The sequence below is a fragment of the Mandrillus leucophaeus genome, unplaced genomic scaffold (genome assembly GCF_000951045.1).
Source record: "Mandrillus leucophaeus isolate KB7577 unplaced genomic scaffold, Mleu.le_1.0 Scaffold18, whole genome shotgun sequence".
NCBI classification, from domain to species: domain Eukaryota; kingdom Metazoa; phylum Chordata; class Mammalia; order Primates; family Cercopithecidae; genus Mandrillus; species Mandrillus leucophaeus.
Genome location: NW_012101809.1, coordinates 8410403 through 8432061, shown reverse-complemented (window position 1 = coordinate 8432061; position 21659 = coordinate 8410403). Strand labels below are relative to the sequence as shown.

General features: G+C 39.7%; 1 protein-coding gene across 1 annotated transcript in view; it reads left to right on the top strand.

Moving 5' to 3' along the window:
- Window positions 1–21659, top strand: part of SORCS1 (sortilin-related VPS10 domain containing receptor 1) — a 450233-nt gene that overhangs the window by 298326 nt on the left and 130248 nt on the right. Inside the window, exons 7-8 of the mRNA XM_011977539.1 lie at window positions 15141–15259; window positions 17842–17931. Coding sequence (XP_011832929.1) covers window positions 15141–15259; window positions 17842–17931 — 209 coding nt within the window. The remainder of the gene's footprint in view (window positions 1–15140; window positions 15260–17841; window positions 17932–21659) is intronic.

Genomic DNA, 21659 nt, shown 5'->3' with positions numbered 1-21659 from the left:
GAGTAGCTGGGATCATAGGTGCCCGCCACCACGTCCAGCTGATTTTTTGCATTTTTAGCAGAGACGGTGTTTTACTATGTTGGCTGGGCTGGTCTGGAACTCCTGACCTCAAGTGATCCACCTACCTTGGCCCTTCAAAGTGCTGTGATTACAGACATGAGCCACTGTGCTAGACCCCATTCATTGTTTACATATATGGAACCCATTGTTTTTATTCTAGGTTGTACATCTTGTAGAGTATATGCCAAATATACTCTACAATAATGTAATGGTTTTTTTGTTTTGTTTTGTTTTTTTGAGATGAAGGCTCATTCTGTTGCCCAGCCTGGAGTACAGTGGTGCGATCTCAGCTCACTGCAACCTCTGCCTCCTGGATTCCAGCGATTCTCCTGTCTCAGACTCTCCAGTAGCTAGGATTACAGGCACCTACCACCACGCCCGGCTGATTTTTGTAGTTTTGGTAGAGATGGGTTTTCGCCGTGTTGATCAGACTGATCTCAAACACCTGACCTCAAGTGATCCACCCACGTTGGCCTCCCAAAGTGCTGAGATTACAGGCATGAGCCACCACACCTGGCCATCATGTTTTTGACTTTGAACAAGAAGTTATTTTCTGACCTTAGTGTGTTCACATATTCTGTAGTCAAGACACTGAGACATTTGACACAGGAAAAATCCCTCACTTGCCAGTTTGGCTCTTCCCCATGGAGTGTGTTGTGAATCCTTATCTGGATTCGTTATTCAAAATTTACTCTTGGTCTATTTCAGATGTCCCTAGATTACATGTTATATATAATTTCTGTTTCCACTGAAGTTCCCATATTTGAGGGGAGGTGAGCTCTGGAAAGCTTTAGTTTTTACATGAGAAAAAAAAATTATATATTTATTTTTACAAACCTTATAACTTACAAGATTACTCTCAATTATAACGGTTGGAAATAAACTGTGGTAGTATTAGTAATATAAGCGACTTTGTCGCAATAGAAATCGCAGAAATTTTTATATAATAATACAGTCATTATATCTGAAAATATTATTTATACTCATTCTTTCCTCAAAATTGTAGTAGTTATCAGACCTGCCAGTAGATCTTGATATATAATATATTAATTTAAAAAGTACATACAAGGGTATTAAATACTTGTTTTTTAATCTTTTAATAACTTTATTTAAATTTAATTGAATTAGTTTTTGTGTTTGTTCTGGGTAATTTATTTTATACATTTAAAAAATTCTGAAAAAATGAGTCCACAGGCTTTCTCAGATTGCTGATGGGGTCCATGGCACAGATTCTGAAACTTTGCCCCCAAAACAAATGTCTGGATAGGAATGTGTGGTTATTTATATAAACTAGTACATTATCTTAGATCCTCTAGAAAGCTTTTGTACTGTGAGAGTCTATGGTTGGCACTGATGTTTCTTACCAGCTAGCCTCTTATATGTAGATATCTTGTAGTTTACATCTGTGACAAGGATGTTATTCTTTCTTGTATTACTTTCTGCCTTGGGAGGTGAGCTGAAAAGAGCAGGCTCAACTACAGTCAATCACAGGATGTATTGAAAGTTTTGAACATATTTATTGGATGTGGCATTTATTGTTGGCCTGAGTTCAAAGAGGACAAATTGACAGGTTCTCATCCAGGAAGCAAATACTTTATTGTTTAAATATTCTCTGTGTGTGTGTGTGTGTGTGTGTGTGTGTGTGTGTGTGTATACATTGTAGGAGCCCAGTACATTAAAATACTAAAAAGGAAACCTGCATTCTATTGATTTACCTAACATAGGTGCATTTGTGTATGTGTGTGTGTGTCATGCATGTAGTTAAAGAGAAAACATTGACCAAACTGTTGGATTGAAAGCTGTGTGAAAAGTTGTATCTTATTTAATCTCCATTCTATGTCCAAAATATAACTTAGAGCCCAAAACATTTATTTTTATTTTTATTTTTATCTTATTTTACTTTTTTAGTAGAGATAAGGTCTCACCATGTTGCCCAGGCTGGTCTTAAACTCCTGGGCTCAAGTGATCCTCCTGCCTTGACCTCCCAAAGTGCTGGGATAGGCATGAGCCACCACCCCCAGATGAAACATTTAATATTTGTTGAATTAATAAATATATTAGTGTGTCACTATTTAGGTATATCTACTGAAAGAAGGATCTTTAACTACTGGGTCTGTGGAGCCCTGTAGCACTAACAGATGAATGCAAGAGACTTACTAACTCCCTGAAACTGGGTGCCACATTTTATGCATATTTGATTTTGGAGGAAAATAACATAACTTTTATCAGAATTTTTCACATGGCAATTTCACATGGATATATAGTTGTATATTATGGTCATCTGTAAGAGAACCTGCAGTACCATCTTTGGCATTATTGCTTCTCCCTTTTACTTCTGAAATAAAAGGCCCAAATGTTTCTGTACTGGTGGTGATCTGTGCCAGCAGGAACAGGGGACAGGGGACAATTATTGGTCCCAGTGTTTATTTGCATGAGTGAGTAACCTCATAACAAGTTTCCCAAGGACTAATCTTATACACTGGGGAACAACAAACCTTGGCCCTTTAACCAGCTGTGAAAATGACTGCCCGAGAACTCTGTGAAATGAGCCTCAAACTAGCATTTTAACAGGCAGAAATAAAATAAAAGTAACTCACAACTTTATATAACTATGCATCCCACTAATTCTGGTCTTGGGTAAGAACTGGAAATCTCATTTTCTACATCCTATCCGCCAGCTTTCCAACCTAGTTTCCATATTGAACAGTAAGTGTGTCAAAATTTGGATAAGGTAAGTGCTGCTGAAATGCTCTGGGGAGGTAATAGGGACCTCAGTTCTCAAAGTCTTCAATATCTCAGCTATAGAGTGGTTTTACCATGAAAATAGCTTACTTTTATACCAACAAAAATAGCAATGATAACAATAAAAAGCCAAGAGGTTATATATGTATGTGCATATACATATATAACATATATGAAATACAGCATATATATATATGCGCTATATTTCTCCAGAAATTGTTTAGGCTTATACAGATGATTATGTATATGTATACACACACATATACTTACACGAGTGTTCTTGTTGAACAATTGTGGCAAATTTAGTGTTTGTGAATACAAATGCAACTTAAAAGTCTTTTCATATCAGCACATATACATTTAGCAACTTCATGGTTAATTGATATATAGAACCCCATTACAAAGTCAACTATATTTAGTAATTACTAAATTATAGAGACCTTTGTAGATATAGAGACTTCTGGCTATTTCAAACAATGCAAATATATACATATACACACATATTATTTATTTGGTTAGTAAGCATTCAAGTTCGCGTAAGCAGCAAACACTACTGAAAGAGAATTTGATGAAGGAAAATACCTGCGTCAGAGAGTATATATATTTCAAATTTTTGTAGACATTGTCAAATTGCCTCCTGAAATATTTGCAACAATGAATAGACTCTCAGTATGAGAATGCCTGTGTTTGCAAGCCCTCAACAATCTTGGACATTATTGAAGACTTTTCAAATATAACCCATCTGAGAGCAAATTTTAAAAAGGCATCTCCTTATTGTTTTAATCTGTATTTATTTAATTAGGAGTGAGGTTGAGAATTTTTTTTGTTTTTCTTCGCTACCTTTATTTCTTCTTCAGTGAACTTTAAAATAATCAAATCTCTTGAATAGAAAATGTGAAACCTTTGGCATTGATATACACATTTAAAAATATCAAATTGGCACCCCCCACTTTGGCCAAAGTTCCAACGCTAGCACAACAGTTGCCATTATTAGACCTCGCATTTCATAGTCTTCCTTTATCTTCTTTTTTTAGTCAATTTATTAATAACTTCCAAGGTAGAGCTTGGAAGAGGTTAGACGTTTCCATTTCTGGTCAGCTTCAGATTCTGACAGATCCTTACCACTTCCCAGCATGCTGAGAAAATGCACATTCTCACCTCTCTTCTATCCCCAAATAAAGCAACAAGGTTTAGCTGGTATAGCCAGAATCTAGTACTATGCTTTTTTTTTTTTTTTTCTAGCAGTGTTACTCTGACCCCATATTTCATATTGCAAAAGGCTCTTGATTTCAATGACTAGTGACATCCACTTGACCTCTCTGATTTAGTAACCTGAAGACAGCCCTAACAACCAACCAGAAAAGCATGAAATAAGATAACACGGGCCTCCTAGCACAGCATTGAAAAGCCTGATAGTGACAGTACAACAACAGGCTCTGCTGGGCAGCTTTCAAATCGGGTTCTTTGTAGCCATTATATGCCACTTCTTCTGCTTCCCAGGTGCCCACCCACCTGCATGAAGGTCTGTGCCCTTATATTCCATGCTGAGGCTGAGAGAACAAAGGTGCACAAAAAACTTTTCACTCACAGACCTTAACTTTAGGACAAAGATCTAGGCGTCTATTGGGTCCTTGGGATCCCTCGGAATACTATAGCAGCACTCCATGTAAGATGCAGATGTGGCAATCCCCAAGTGTTGAAAAATGTCTAATGTTTCTGACTCCTGCTTAAAAAACGTAGCATCATAAAGACCCTGGCATTTACTCACATATTTTCTTCCTTTGTCCTCTAAATGCTTAAGCAACAGTGATGCTAGGATCATGCATTGTATTCCTATTACTTATCTGGTGTGAGCATACTGGGTACTTTTCAGCTGCCTTACTTATAACAACCCTTGGAGGTAGATACTATTCTTATTTTCCTCATTTTAATGATGGGGAAATGGGGCTTACAAATATTTAAGTGTTTTTTCCATTGTTTCAGAGTTAGGATTTAAAGCCAGGTCTGTTTCACTCTGGACCTATTATTATTCATTCATTCAAAAAATATTGTTGGACATCTACACCACATCAGATGCTCTTCTAGGCATGAATGAGGGATGATTAGGAATGGATACAAAGGCTCTGCTCTCATAAAGTTTACCTTCTAGTTAGGGGAGATGTTATAAAAAATGTATGAAGCATTTGTATGAGAAGTGGAGCTACAAATGTATGAGAAAAACAGAGTGGGGGAGAATAGAGAGTGATCAGAGAAAGAGGGCCATCAAAGAAGAAATCTCAGATAAGGTGGCATTTGGTATTTAAGCCAAGTCTATATGGAAATATGGGAGAGAGCTGTGTGTCTGCCTGCTGGAAGAGCATTCCAGACAGAGGGAAGAGTACATGCAAAGGGTATGGATATGAGCATACTTAGCATGGCTGAGGCATTACAGAAGGCCAAGTGGCTGGAATAGAGGGAGGGGCGGGCAAACGTGTCATCTGTCTTTATTCCACTGAGACAAGGACTGTGCCATACTGTTCTTTGTTGAGCATCTCCTGTGTTTCAGGTATGATAGCTGGTACGGAGGGTGATAAAAATAATTAAGAAATTGTTCATTGAGGCCGGGCGTGGTGGTTCACGCCTGTGATCCCAGCACTTTGGAAGGCTGAAGCTGCTGGATCATGAGGTCAAGAGATCGAGACCATCCTGGCCAACATGGTGAAACCCCGTCTGTACTAAAAATACAAAAATTAGCCGGGCGTGGTGGTACTTGTCTATAGTCCCAGCTACTTGGGAGGCTGAGGTAGGAGAATCGCTTGAACCTGGGAGACAGACGTTGCAGTGAGCCAAGATGGTGCCACTGTATTCCAGCCTGGCAACAGAGAGAGACTCCATCTAAAACAAACAAACAAAAAAAAAAAAAGAAAAGAAAGAAAGAGAAAGAAGAGAAAAGAAGAAATTGTTGATTGAATGTGTCCACGTGTTTTAAAGGCAGTGTCTCTCTGTTCTGAAATTAATCTTATAGCATGTAGACACATCTAAATAAATGTGCACACCCTCTCCCCTCTCTCCCCCTTCCAAAAATAAAAATAAAACACCTGGAGAAGAAACTGGAAACTGTATGCTTTCTCCTCCATGAGCTAAACAGTTTTATTTCTTCCTGCCCGCTTTCCACTTTCATTCCTGCTTGCTTTCTTCTTTTTTTCCTACTTTTTATCCTTCTCTCTCTGTCTCTCTTTAACTCCTTCCCTTGCCCCCTACTGTCTTTGTAAACTTAATTTGGAAAGTTATGTGATATGCTTCTCAGTTCTCCATGATTGAGTGTGACCTTGTGTATAATTTTCCGTCTTTATCCAACTAAACTAGGTTCCAGTGTGGGTTTCCAGTAGGACTTTCTTGCAAAACACACAGCCAGTGTTCCCCAAACACATCTCACATTCTCTCATGCCTCTGTGCTCCTGCCCAGTGCTCCTTCTTTCTAGAATGATGAGTTATCCTTGTCATCATTCCAGGTAGCCTTCTAGGCTTTCCCTCAGCTCTTCCATAATGTCCCCATCCCTGACAAAAGTAATTCCCTCTATAACATAGACTGAATAGTAAAATAGTCTCTAGCCTAACGAGGACTAAATAGGCCATGGAGGAATAACAAGTCCACAGCTCTGTGTGATACAAAGTGAAATAAATTCAGAGTCACAGGAAAAGTTTCTAGGACAGAGCAAAACATCTGTGCAGAGGTAGGAGGACTGAATGTCTCACCAGCAAGCCCATAGCACTTCCATTCCTCCTAGGATGCTCTCATCATGCTGCACTGTAATTGGACAGGGAACTTTCTGTATTTATATTATCAAATTGGTGCAAAGGTAATTGCGGTTTTTGGCAATTACCACAGTGACTCTTTGCACCAACCTAATAGTATGCTTTTCGTTTTCTCTCTCGTGTTCCCAGTTTTTAGTTTCATGCTTGGCTAAATTTTATGATCCCAGAATTTTCCCTGTAGTAGTCATGGCCTCCTGAATGCCTAAAGGCCAACAATAAAATACAATATTTAGTCAATTACACCGGTCCCAAATCAAGAAATTTCATAGAAGAAAGCAATGCTAAATCACAAACTCATCATGCCAAGCTAGAACATCTGATGTCAGTTTATAATTTTTACAGAAGTAGCTTGTCCTCTGTGTAAACTTTCTGGAGCCAAGACTAGAATCTCACTTTTGACATTCTCAATTTCTAGCTGGTACGTGTGACAGAGGGCACTAGAATAATGATAGGAATTAAATGTATATGAACAGCAGCGTGTTGACTTGTGTATGTGTGTGTGTGTGTGTGTGTGTGAGATGAGTGAGTACATTTAATACAAAAGTTTCAAAACAAGTAATAGAGCAGTAGAACAAAAGGAAAAGTTATATGCACTTGTATGGGCTTTAAAATCTGTTCTACTTTTAAACAGATTGCTTAAATTGCTGATTTAAATTGTTTCCAAGTGGAAACAATGAGGAATAGGTGAGTTTTAAAGTGCTTATGCTTGCTTGCATCGTTTCTAGCTTTGTTTATAATTAAACTTCTGCAATATTAGGGAAAATTAAAGTATTTGGTGCTAAATAAATATGTGTTGAATGATAGAATGGATGGATAGAGTCCCAGAGATCTGTAATATATTTTTTTGCTCTGTTGGTCAGGCTGGTCTCGAACTCCTGACCTCAAGTGATCCACCTGCCTCGGCCTCCCAAAGTTTGGGGATTACAAGTGTGAACCACCGAGCCCAGCCTGGATTTTAAACAAAGTTTAAGAGAGAAAAAACATGTGATCCACTTAGCACAGTTCCTGACCCCGAGGAAAGGTTGCTCTGGTTATTTTGGAGGTTAATGCTGCTGCTGCTGTTACCAGTGACATTCTGGGGATGGAAAGGTTTGTCTAAGCCCCAGGAAAAACTTCCCAGAAGAAGGTCCAGGAAGTATTTGGACTGAGTAACAGGAAAGGAAAAGACAGTTGAAACCAGCAGAACTCTCTGAATGAACATAGGGAGTCAGCCAGGAATAAGCATGCCGTTTAGAAATAGCAGAAGCCCTCAAGACACAGACTTGCCAGCAACATCACAGAGCTTTGTTTTGTTTTGGCAGCAGTGGGAAGGAAACAGGTTTCAGTGGATAATTTATGGTAAAGATTTATTGGATCTTAAAGTCATAGTCTGATTTGTAGCATCCTTTTTGTTTCTAAGCTTCTAATAACTCTCATTATGGAAAGAAATAGTCTAAAACCGAGCTTGGTCAGTGACCTTCTCAGAGTCACACGCCATGCTGGAGATGGAACTAGGACTTCGAAGATCCCTCCAACAGGAAGACGGAACACCTGCCATACCCACTGATTGGCCCTGTGTGTTGGGTGCAGAGGTGACTTCCACATTCTCCTTGTAGCCCTACTTATTTTGCAGTGCTGTCTGCTAACCACTGCCACACGCTGTACTGCCTATGCAGAAGATTTGTATTTGTATTAATTATTATACAAGAAGAATATTTTTTCATGGTGTTTTTAAAAACATACTTAAAAGAAAAAAATCTTTAACCCAAATAAAAATTGAATATAAAAAGAAAGAAGTGGCCAGGTGTGGTAGCTCACTCCTGTAATCCCAGGAGGTCGAGGCAGATGAATCATGAGGTCAGGAGTTCGAGACCAGCCTGACCAACATGGTGAAACTCCATCTCTACTACAAATACAAAAATTAGCTGGGCATGGTAGTCCCAGCTACTTGGGAGGCTGGGGCAGGAGAATCGCTCGAACTCGGGGGGTTGCAGTGACCCGAGATTGCTGCCACTGTATTCCAGCCTGGGTGACAGAGTGAGACTCTGTCAAGAAAGGAAAGGAAAGGAGGGGAAGGCAGGGGAGGGTAGGGAAGGGGAGAGGAGAGGAGAGGAGCTGCCTCAGGTAGAAATATCCTTAGTACTTTATAGGTGGTTAGCTTGAGACACAGTGAGCAGTATTGGTGATTGAAGAGAGAGGACTTAAATACCAACTACAGCTACTATTATGTGAGTACAGTCTAACCTGGTGCTAGACTCAACACATTTCAGGACTAAGGCAATCAAATGTCATAACTTCTGGCAAGATGGATATTGTTTATTCCCATTTTGTAGATCAGAGTTTGGAGATGTGGAGTGATTTACTAAGCTAGCAGGCCTTGAGCCTGCATTTAAACCTCTGATCCTCTGTTCAAAGCCTACCTTTTTAAAAGCAGCTTCCCTTTTCTAGAACAGCATAGGTTTTGGGTGGATGGGGATTGCATTATTCTAAGCAGCAGCTGTTGCGGAGAGTGAAGATGCTTGAAAAGAACAGCACAGTGTCCTAATTACCTGTGGCAAGGAAAACATCTGTGTAGGAAAAGTAATGAAATTAATTCTAATGTCTAGCAGTTGCATGCATTAATTGACATTAATTAATGCCAAATTACAAGATACTTCCTATGGAATCACATCATACACTCACCAGAATTGAATATGGAACGAGTTCATCATACTTAATGCTATTACAGCAAGCCCCAGGGGGAATAAGAGTGATTGGTCCCTCATTATGAAGTGCAGCCAATTTCTTTCTGTTTCCATTAGGAGCAGAAAGGGAACAAACCAGGAACACTTTACCATGGGCAGACTATTCAAAATGGATCATTTCCCCTTCAGCTTGCAAATTTCACTTTGAGCCACTCAGAGGAAGAAGTGGTTTGAAGACCTCTTCCGGGGCTTTTCTTGTGTCCCGACTTTTACACTTGGTAATTCTCAGACCAAACGTAGCCTTATTGCACAGCTCAATAGCAATATGCGGCATGGGAAGTAGAGAAAGAACAAGCAGAGAGAGACAGTTGATCTCACAGCCCATCTTGACTCCCCCCCTCCCCTACTTGCCTGGCTATAGAGGGGCTGGACTAGGGATTTGTTGTGCAGATTGCCAACTCTTTCACATTAGTGCGTCTCCGCTGTTGTTGACATCTCATATATATCTTTTATTCATTTTTCCTGTGCAAACATACATTTATAGATATCTATATATACAACCTGCAAAAAAACCTCAGGTCCATAATGCACATATTTTGGTAACCTACTTTTTAAAAACTTTTATTTTGGAATAATTTTAGATACACAGAAAAGGTACCCAAGATAGTACAGAATACATGTACTTTATACCCAGCTTCCTCTAACATTAACGTTTTACGTAACCATGGTATATTTTCCAAAGCTAGGAAATTAACATTGGAATAATATTACTAATTGGTAACCTACTTCTATAATATAAAATATATTCAGCATTCCCTCATAAAAGCAAGATTTTAATAGCAAACTCTAAATGTTCCATAGTTTATTAAGTTCTTTTTCTATTGTTGACCATTATGTTTTCTCCAAAATTTTTTATTATACATAACACTAATAAATATCTTAGTTGTTAAATCTTTGCATTGATCTTTGACTTTTTCCTTACATAGAATTCTCAGAAATAAACCCTAGGTCAAAGGGTATCTCTCTTTTTTTTTTTTTTTTTTTTTGGACAGAGTTCACTCTTGTTGCCAGGCTGGAGTGCAGTGCCATGATCGCGGCTTACTGCAACCTCCACCTCCTGAGTTCAAGTGATTCTGCTGCCTCAGACTCCCAGCCAAGTAGCTGGGATTACAGGCACATGCCACCATGTCTGGCTAATTGTTTTGTTTTTTTTCTTTTTTAGTAGAGGTGGAGTTTCACTATGTTGGTCAGGCTGGTCCCACATTTTTAAGTATCTTGATTCATATTGCCAAATTACCACTCAAAAATGTTAAGGTGTTCATGTTTTGCATCTAGGGGTATCTGTTTGAACCTTAGATAGAAGCCAGACTTAACAAAGATTGGCCCCAAACTCACTGGGATTTTTCATGTAACATAGTATGGTAGAAATAAACCAAAGTTGGAGTCAGTCTAAGCATGTTGCAACCACATACTGCCATTTCTACAAATCACTAATTTTTAGCTTCATTCTCTTTATCTGCAAAATCAGTTGATATACTCTGTAGTGTTGTGAATATTAAATGTACTATAGCTATGTGAACACGTTTCAGACTGCCTGGCTCATAGATGATTAACAAATGTTAGATTCCATCTTTGTTTTCTCCCTAAAATCCCTTAGATAATAATTTCTATATAGATGAGTTAGAAACATGAAAGGAATATGTTGTTATTTTTCATCTTATGTTTGTACAGGGACCTCTGAAGAGGAGATTTAGGTCTTAAGGAAAAGAAAAGAGCCATCAGACATTAATACAAATAAAACAAGAATTGTGTATGCATCAAGTCCTCATTAGGTGTCAGTCTTAGAAGTTCTAGTTGGAAATTGTATTTGTAATTAGAAGCTCAAGACCTCCTAATCAAGTTCTTATTGTGTTTAGCCATTGCTTTTTGTTCATTATCTCACATAACAAGAGGCACAGAGGTTGGGCAGCTCGAGGCTCAGTACCATCAACAGCTCAATGATGTCATTAGGGAATGGGTACTTTCCATCTAGTTGTCATACTCATTGAGTAAGCTTGACTGTAAGACTGGCTCCTTTGGGCAACCAGAAGCCTAGAGCCATTCACATTGAGACACAGTGTTTACAGAGGCAGAAGATCTTCTGCTGTATCTCCTGATATCTCTCAGCTTCCCCTTAAAAGCTCTCTCCTCACTTCTCATGTACCAATACTAGGTTTAAATGCCCCCTTCTAAAACAACCAATGGCAAGTGGAGAAGGAAGGCTTGAGTGGGTTTAGAGTGACAACATTCATTCCTGCATATGGGAACTTCTGAGTCACATGGAGAAAAGATGAGCTGACAGATCCCATATTGGATATTTCAGCAAAAAGGCAGAGAAAAATGGGTGTTCAGCAGCTCACCAAAGTACCTGATTCAGAAATACAACTGGAATATTTAAATTTGGCTTAACTAGTCTTTTTAAGCGTGTTCCCAAAGCTCATCATTATGAAAGGTAGCAAAACAGAAAACAGAAGTATTATCATTCTTAGTCGTAACAACTAACGTCTGTGTGAGTTTGAGTTTCAAAACATTGAGCATATATGTTATTTTAATTCTTACAGCTAAAGTACAAGATAATTGATATTGGCATCCTCCTTTAATAGATGAAGGAAGCAGTGAAACTGGTCCAGTTGTCCCATAGAACATGATGTTTATGCTTTCTTTTGAATGAACACAGAAATTGATCCTCCCAGTCTTCAAACTTGAGAAAGTTACATTTGTTTTATCCGAGTTCTCATCTGAGTTGCTTTATCAGGAAACCAACCATCAGGCCTCCCAGATACCATCAAGGAACTTAAGCTTACCAGATCACTGCATCTAGACAATAAGACACCAGATCCCTCACCCATCCTGATTGCCTAACTGACAACTTGCTTGCTGTTGACCAGCTCTTCTTCCTTACACCCCTTAGTTCCTATTTTCCCACACATGGTTACATTTCTTCCCTGCTATATAAACTCCTAATTTTAGTTTTTCAGGAAGATAGATTTGAGACTGATCTTCCGTTTCCTCAGCTGTAGCACCTAATTCAAGTCTTCTTCCTTAGCAATACTCATTGTCTCAGTGATTAGCTTTCTGTACCACGAACAGATAAACCAAGACGGAACATTGGTTAGCACTGCAGTAACAGCAAGGCTCGGGAAGATGAAAGGGTTTCCTATGAACTACACAGCTAATAAATAAACCACACCAGAATTCAAGCCCAGTTCTTATTGTCATAAATCTCCGTTGTTTCTATGACCCCCAAGCTACATTTTGGAAAACAGAAGTCACTTAAAAGCTGTAAAATGGTCTGGCAGAGTGTAAAATTGTGAGGTAAAGATTTTGTGTGCTAGAGGGAGGATCATTCTGGGAAGGGATGAGTCCCAAAAACTGTCTTTAAAAAGATCCTGTGTTCTGCTCTAACATGAAATTACAGGAATGCCTGAAAAAGGAGATGAGGAAGGAAGAATAGAGGACTCTAATTTAATTTTGGAGGTGGCTTCACACCAGGACTAGACAGGTTAAAGCGCTTGAGAGCTATCCCCATCTTGGGAAATGGCAGCGGGGTGAAGGAAGATGTTGTGTAAGGCTCTCCACTGTCTCCTGAGAGTTTATCAGAAACCCCATCAGTCATTGGTCAGAGGGAGCAAGAGTGTATGCCGACCCCTAGTGGCACTCTTTGCAGAATACAGGTACACACAAGTTCCTTAAGTAAAGGTGGTCCTGGACAACTTCGCCTTCCTAGTTTTCTTAAGAGAAATCTTTACTGAATCCTTATATCTAGCTTATCTGTCTCTCGACATACTATTTCCCACCTCAATTTCATGTAAATAATCATCTTCTGGTATTTTCATTTGGAAAAGTGGATTTCTGCATAAGTCTCTGGTATCTTAAAATCAAACCCACCTACTCATTAAGCATCAAAAACAAGTAAAATAACTTCTTTTTTATACTCTAAAGGATATATTTCAATAAGTGGCATGTTCCGACAAATATTCATTTATTGGCTACTGTGTGCCGGCAACAGTATTAGGATCTGGTGGGCACGAGAGTGAATAACAGCAACAACCAAAACAAAAAAGGCATTTGTCTTTATGGAGATTACATTCTAATGGGAGCAGGGCTCAGTAAAAAAGAAATAACAAGGTAATTTTATATTGTGATAAATTCCATAGAGAGAATTAATGGGATGGTGCGTGATAAAGAATAATCATGGAAGATCCTCGGATGTAACAGTGAGCTAGCCAAAATCTAGAACCTGCTTTGAGAACAGCCTGGGGAGAAGCATTTTAGGCAGAGGGAATACAAATAGAGTCTTTAAAGTGGTAGAAGGTTTGGCCAACTTCCTGAACATAAAGTAGGGTGGATTAGAAGAATTACAGAGAGAGAAGAAGAGATTAGCATGGTGAGAAGTGGGGGAGGTTGGAGGGTTGGCATGGTGGGTGGTGGAGAGTTTGAATTTATTCTCAAGGCAATGAGGCAAAAGGCATTTTACGTAAGGGAGTAACATCATCTGATTAGATACAGACCAGGATAGTGTGCTCAAAAAACAGGAATAGCCTCCTTCATAAAATATATTTCCAGTAATAGAGATCAAACTGATGTAAGAGTTCTCATTAATGATATTGTATTTATCATCAGATGATCGGGTGAGATCCAGGGTGTCAATCGATCCAATTGTAAAATAAAAGCAAAGTCTTGACTCAAGGGGAACTCCTCCCAAATCAGTTTTGCTTTTTTTTTTTTTTTTTTTTGAGACAGACTCTTCCCCCTCTGTCATCCAGGCTGGAGTGCAGTGGCGTGATCTTGGCCCACTGCAACCTCCGTCCCCTGGGTTCAAGTGATTCTTTTGCCTCAGCTTCCCAAGTAGCTGGGATTACAGGCGCCTGCCACCGCGCCCAGCTAATTTTGTATTTTTAGTAGAAACGGGGTTTCACCATCTTGACCAGGCTGGTTGTGAGCTTCAGACCTCATGATCCGCCTGCTTTGGCCTCCCAAAGCGCTGGGATTATAGGCATGAGCCACAGTGCCCAGCTCTATTTTACTTCGAATGAATTATGAAAGAAAAACCCTTATCTTAACTTAGAATCTTATAACAACATCATTTTTATCATTAGATGATGAATGATTAAATGTATGTGTGTTTTCCTGTTTGTCAAAGATCAAAGTGTGAAGGTGAAACCTACTAATGAGAAAAAATTGACCATGAAATCGCAAGTATTATTGCCAGTTTTTTAAAAATATTTTCATTTGGGTTTGGGAGGAAAAAAAATAATTAGCAAGAGTTTAGTATTCTAGGATATCAAGACTTGATGGAAACACCAGGAGATGTTGTAGGTGGCATTGAGAGCAAGTGAGTAAAATAATAATGATAATAATTTAAATAATAACAATGACAATAATGTATTTAACAAAGATTATGAGACTTGTTTAGAGAATTGGAAATGGTGGCGGGACACGGTGGCTCATACCTGTAATCCCAGCACTTTGGGAGGGGAGGCCAAGGCGGGCGAATTCGAGGTCAGGAGATCAAGACCATCCTAGCTAACACGGTGAAACCCCGTCTCTACTAAAAATACAAAAAATTAGCCAGGCATGGTGGTGGTAGCCTGTAATCCCAGCTACTTGGAAGGCTGAGGCAGGAGAATGGTGTGAATCCGGGAGGCAGAGCTTGCAGTGAGCCGAAATGGCACCACTGCACTCCAGCCTGGGCGACAGAGCGAGACTCAGTCTCAAAAAGAAAAAAAAAAAAAAGAATTGGAAATGGTAAGGGAAATAGCAAATGTCCACCCTGACTCTAAAGCTCTATCTGTATATCCCCCTTAACCCCATGTTTTTTATTTATTTATTTATTTTTAGATTCACATTATCTAACTTGCCGAATGCAGAACTGTACAGAGGCCAACAGGAATCAACCTTTTCCAGGCTACATTGACCCAGACTCTTTGATTGTTCAGGATCATTATGTGTTTGTTCAGGTATGAAAAATCCACTTCTGTTGATTGTCTCAGAAACCTTTATTTTCCTTGTTTCTGTCCCTATTGCAGTCCCTTTTGCCTGCTTTACACTCCATTAAGAGTCAAAAGGAGAGGAAGGGAGGGAGGGAAGGAGGTAGGGAGAGAGGGGAAAATCACTATCTTTTCAACAAAAGGATAATTACTGAATGTGGAATCTTCTATAGTAACAGAATAGTAATGAGTTTCTTTGGGCTGTGTCCGGAGGATCTTATCCATGTGGGGTCATGAAGGCATCACAGAGAGGAATGAGATTGTCTCTAGGATGATGCACAGTACGATCTGTCCCCTACACCTGCATTCCAAAGAAGCTTCCAGTTATCAAAGGGACTGAACAAATATGTCAGTCTCTTTCTATCTGGGGAAGGGTCAGCCAATCAGCCCCCTCCCCAATACCCACTTTAAAAGTGGAGAAGCAAGAATGGGAAGGGAAGCTGTGGGGTGGCTGGAGATAGTGGGAGGCAGAGGCCAGGGGGTGAGTAGTCAGCTTTTATTGTCATGCACCAACTGTGATTAGAATAAAGACACTTCAGAGCAGATATATTCAGCCAGGTTTTTCACCCCCAGGAGAGTGGAGAACAGTGTAAGAAGCTGAAGTTTCCTGAGTTGTTAGTAGAGACAAGAAGCAAATATGCTGCACTGCTTTTCAGCATTCAAGGAGAAATTTAAGCTTGTTTGGACAATGCATTTAAAAACTCAGTTACCGCCTTCCATGTTAAAAATGACAAAGGTACAATTACTAAATAGCTTATATGTATATATAAAATTATACATAAAGACCCATTCTAGACAGTAATACATTTATTTCGACAAGAAATTGGAATTTAGAATATTTAATTACATGCTTCGAGGAGGCCATTTGTTTAAGTGCCCATTGGCCTGTGTACTTTTAAAATGTTTCACATGTGATCTCACACAGACACACACACACACACACACACCCCATTTCTTTATTCTTCAGGAAAATTAGTAATTAATACTCGGACAATTTCAGCATCAAATTGTCAAGGGACATTCGAATAGTTACACGTATTGGTTCTGTCTATAATAATTCATTTCTGTTATCAGTGCCGCTCCTAGGAACCTTTTCTGGTTTCTAATAACAGTTTGTGATCCACATCTATGACTTACAAATGAGAATCAGTTCTGCATTTGGAATTTCATACAGTCTTTACCCATGTCACCATGAACATCCTGTAGCCCCTCACTAGACCTAAGAGGTGATCTGGCCACATGACAGTGAAGATGATAACTTTCCAAGTCACATTCCTAATGTGATGAACATGCACATTTGCCGACCTTCTGGGTATGCAAACTCCAGCTGTCATTGAAACTCCAGGCATTTAAAGAGTTTAAGGGTGGCTGCAAAGGAGTAAGAGAGACTGGTGGTGGTGCCCTTGACACTGTGCCCTGCAGGTTGCTCATATGCTGGACTGGAGACCACACCCCTTCCTGCCTTCTCTCACACCCACCAGGATTCATTGAGCTGCATGCTTTGGACAAAATTGGAGGGGAACTGGCTGTGGTGGCACCTGCTTTTAGTCTCAGTTCCTGGGGAGGACTGCTTGAGCCCAGGAGTTGAAGGGTGCAGTGAGCTATGATTGTGCCACTGCACTCTAGCCCTGGGCAATACAGTGAGATTTAGCTTTAAAAAAATTTTAAAAAGGCTGGGCGCAGTGGCTCATGCCTGTAATCCCAGCACTTTGGGAGGCCGAGGTGGGTCGATCACCTGAGGTCAGGAGTTCGAGACCAGCTTGGGCAACGTGGTGAAACCCTCCATCTCTACTAAAAGAATACAAACATAGCCGGATGTGGTGGCAAGGGCTTGTAATCAATCCCAGATACTCAGGAGGCTGAGGCAGGAAAATCACTTGAACCTGGGAGGTGAAGGTTACAGTGAACTGAGATGGTGCCATTGCACTCCAGCCTGGGTAACAGCAGTGAAACTTAATCTCAAATATATAAATAAATAAATAAAATTAAATAGAAGAGACCTACATTGAATTTGGACGACAATCCTAGCCTGGTTTTGTGTCTGATACGCCAGCACTCCTGTCTGTGCCATGTGCCCATAATCATCAGTGTAACACCATCAAACTGGAATTCAGTGCCCAGAAATGTGAGCCTCCAGCTCTGCCACTGTTTGACTTGGGCCGTTTCATTCTGATATGGCACAGGGACCTACCTACTTGTAGGGTCATAGACTTGGGTCTAGAGACCTGGGCTGGTGATGGCAATCAGCCAGTGTACCCCAAGGTTAGTATCATTTGAAAAAAATAACTCAAAATGTTTTCTGGCATCTGAGCCACAGTGCAAATTTAAGAATTGTATTTTTGTCCAGTAGGTTCAGTTTGGGCCTCTGACCAGCTCACATACTCTTTATAAGTTGTGTTTGAACTGAATGCCAATTCTTTACACGTGTCTGCAGTAGACATTAATGCCATTTGTTGTGTTGGAAACTACCTCCTTCCATTCAGGTCGCTGTTCTGTGACCTGTGTCTGTCATCGTAGCTTGAGCTTCTTACAATCTTGTTTTTATGATCCAGCTGACATCAGGAGGGCGGCCACATTACTACGTGTCTTACCGAAGGAATGCGTTTGCCCAAATGAAGCTTCCGAAATATGCTTTGCCCAAGGTATGGCCTAGATCACTTTCTTCATTTCACTCTTGACTCTCATTCACAGAAGCCAGCCTCCATCCCTTTCCCAAGGACTCTTTCAACCTCTCATAGTCATGTTTTATTTATATCTCTCATCTCTGTTTCCCAGGTTTGCTCTGCCTACTGTCTTTTTGACCATTCTTATTATCCTTCTCTTATTTCCTCCCTCCCTTCCTTTCTCTCTCTCTCTCTTTTCTTTTTCTTTTTTCTTTTCTCTTCTCTTTTCTTTCTCTTTCTTTCTTTGTTTCCTTTCTCATTCTTTCTTTTCTTTCATCTTTCTCCTTTTCTCTTTCTTTTTCTCTCTCTTTCATCTTACTTTCTCTTTTTCTCTTTCTTCTCTCTCTCTCTCTGGGATTGTTGCTATAGGAGCATTCATAAGAATTTTAATAATTGATTTGATTTTCAGTAGTAAAGATTTTCAAGCCGTATGTATTGGTTTTCCAACAAGACAGAAAATATTTTTTGGATGTGTTATGTATCAGTGCAACAGCTGCAATCCATTTCTGTCTGGTTTGATTATCAGTTGTTTACTGAGCGGCGATGCTGTGACGTGGCACCAGCCTTTGCTTTCTCTCTCAGCCAATCAGCTCTCTGTAAACTTATGTGACTGGTTGTCTTTAGCGTTCTGAGGCGCAGCTAATTTTTTAGACTTTCCCAAAGGCATACCCTTTGGAAGACAGAGACAAGCAAAAGTTAAAGACCCTCAACTGTTGACAGCCCCAGGCTGTCTTTCCAGAAGGTGCTGAAGAACTGCGTTAATATGGAGCGCCACCTAGTGGAGGTCAAACTGACTTGGGAGCTCAAAGCTGTGTGTTTGCGATCTTGCTGCCATTGTGATGTATTTGAAGTGACTAGGAACTGTAAATGTATTGTGCCTTAATCTTAGAGCATGGGAGATGTATGTGGCTATAAGAAAGGGACTCTGCAGGTTTAAATAGAGTTCTAGCTCAACTTGGAAGACTTTGGGTTGTACAAAGAACATACATAACTTTTTTTTTTTTTTTTTAATTGAGTTTCCATGCCTCTTTCTCTTGTATTTTCATCCATGACTTTGTAGTATGTTGACCTGAACCAACACCAGATAGCTGCCCAGGAAGTCATATAATAGACATAACACAAGGGCACAGCAGACCTCCTCTCCCGGGAGAGCTAGTGGTGACAGATTATTCTGGCTTCTCCAGGCTGAATTCTCTCTCTTGGCTACCACCCTACCCTAACCCTAACATAGTGAAAGGTGGGCTGTAAGCCTCAGTCCATTAGAGGTAGTAACACACATTGAGTTGCACTATTAACTCCAAAGAACTATAGCTATGCTCGTAGTTGTTATTTTCAGCTGCTGAGAGATTGATGACTGTGGTAATTATCCGGAACTGTATGTATGTCTGTGTCTGGATACATTTAAGTTCTTGTTCTTGATTTGGCTTAAGTGTTTTTCTTTTTTTTCCAATAAAACACGAATTTACAACATTGAAGTTGTGCCTTAGATAAGAATTGGATAACATCACTATGTAAAAGGAAAACTGAGTGTCGTTCAAATTACCCCTGATAATCTCTTAGGAAGGTTTGTCAGAGAAATGAATATGTTAACTCAATAAATACAACAGTGCCGGGTTTTTCTTTTTTTCTTTTCCTTTTGAGCATTGAAATAAATTGTTGTTTCTTTGATTGACTAATAAATGAAGTAGTTGACTTGCAGGATTTGCACCTTAAAAAAAAGAATTATCCTCAATGCAATGACATGCTGCTGCTGTTCAAGAGGGATGTGGAAATGGAGACCATATCCTCATCTTATGTGCACTCTTGGGAATAAACTGTTTTTTGTTTGTTTGTTTGTTTGTTTTGAGACGGAATCTCGCTGTGTCACCCAGGCTGGAGTGCAGTGGCATAATCTTGGCTCACTGCAACCTCTGCCTCCTGGGTTCAAGCGATTCTCCTGCTTCAGCCTCCCGAGTAGCTGGGACTACAGGCGCATGCCACCAAGCCTGGCTAATTTTTGTATTTTTAGTAGAGACAGGGTTTCACCATATTGATCCGGCTGGTCTTGAACTCCTGACCTTATGATCCACCTGCCTCAGCCTCCCAAAGTGCTGGGATTACAGGTGTGAGCCACCGCGCCTAGTGGGGTATAAACTCTTTAAGTGACATAAATTTCGGTCGAAATCAAATGCTATTTGTAGCATAACTGAGGCTAGAACTCAAGTCTCCTGACTCTTAAGGTAGTGTATTTTTTATATTATACTTTCTTACCTTGAAGGTAAATTTATAGCTTCTGTTATTAAAACATAGCATCATCACCTCCTCAAAATTCCATATACTGTCAGGGGCATTAAGAAGAAAATCCCATTGACTTAAGGAGCCCCAGAAATCATACTTTAAAATCAAAGAAACGTTTGTAGAGTCATTGCTGGAGGTTGGGGAAACAGATACTTTGCATTGCTTGTTCATAGCCATCTCACAGATCATTGCTGACAGTTGCCCCCAGTGGCATCTAGCCAATATGGAAGGAAAACGTTTTACTTTGAACCCGAATTTATATCTGTCTTCTTCCTCCTGTTCTCCCAGAAGATCATGTTCCATTACTCAGTCTCATCTGGGTTCTGAGGGTAGAATGCAGTGATTAATTTAGCTTGTTACCAGAAAACATAGGGGCTAGTACAGCAAACGATTGTATTATTTGATCCAGGTGGGTGTTTATTATTTAAGGCAATGAGATTCTTTATTATAATCCCATTATACCTTCGAAAAGAAACCCCAGCTTGGGTGGAGTGGTCTGCGACAAAGGTGCATGTATTTCATGGCCTTCTGTCAGAGTCAGGGCTGGTGCAACTGGAAATGAACAACGCTTCATGCCGACCAAAGGAATCGAGACAAACCAGCACTTTTATGCTCAATTTTCTTTAATCACCCACTACCATTGTATCAGCTCCTGAAAGATCATAGTCACCCTGAGCTGTGCTCAAAAAAATGTTTAATAATATAATAGTAAAGAATGATAGGCAGTAGGGAGATTTTAATATTGCTGTTGCCGTTAAGAGCACGTGGCCCTCCAGACAGGCAAACGTAGTGACAGTCTTCCTTAACTTGCTCGGAACCCATTCTGAGCTACTCAAGTGAGATAAATGAGGCAATACATACGAAAGTGCTTTGAGCATTTTGGAGGACAGATACTCTATAAAAGCAAGGTAATATTATTATTAGCATGGATCTAGTTGTCTCCATGGTGGAAGATCGATGTGGACCAAGATGCAGGTGATGTGAAGGCTGCTTTATTTGCAGCAGGAGACCTGGATTAGGGACCCAGATCTGTCACTAACTTGCTTTGAAACCTTGGGCTGGTTTGTCAATGCCTCTTTTCTTCATTTTTTTTTTTTTAAATAAGGAGCTTAGATTCACAACAATATTTTCTCATGTGTGTTACTTAGAATAAAATGTCCTTAGTAATCCTTCCTGAGAATTTGGCGGTGTGGTCAAATATGTCTGAAAAAAGAAAGAAACTCCATTCTGTGTTTCTTGCCTAGAGAGTAACAGTAGCTCGCTGGTATGTTGAAGGTTTAGAATGTCCAATGAGCAAGAAAGCTCTTTAATTCACCGTTAATTAAAATGTTTTACCGTTTTAAAGTGGTAAAACATTTTTCAAGTTTTCCAAACTTGAAACTTGAAAATTTTCAAGTCTTCTAAAATCCTAACAACATTGTTTTTTTTTT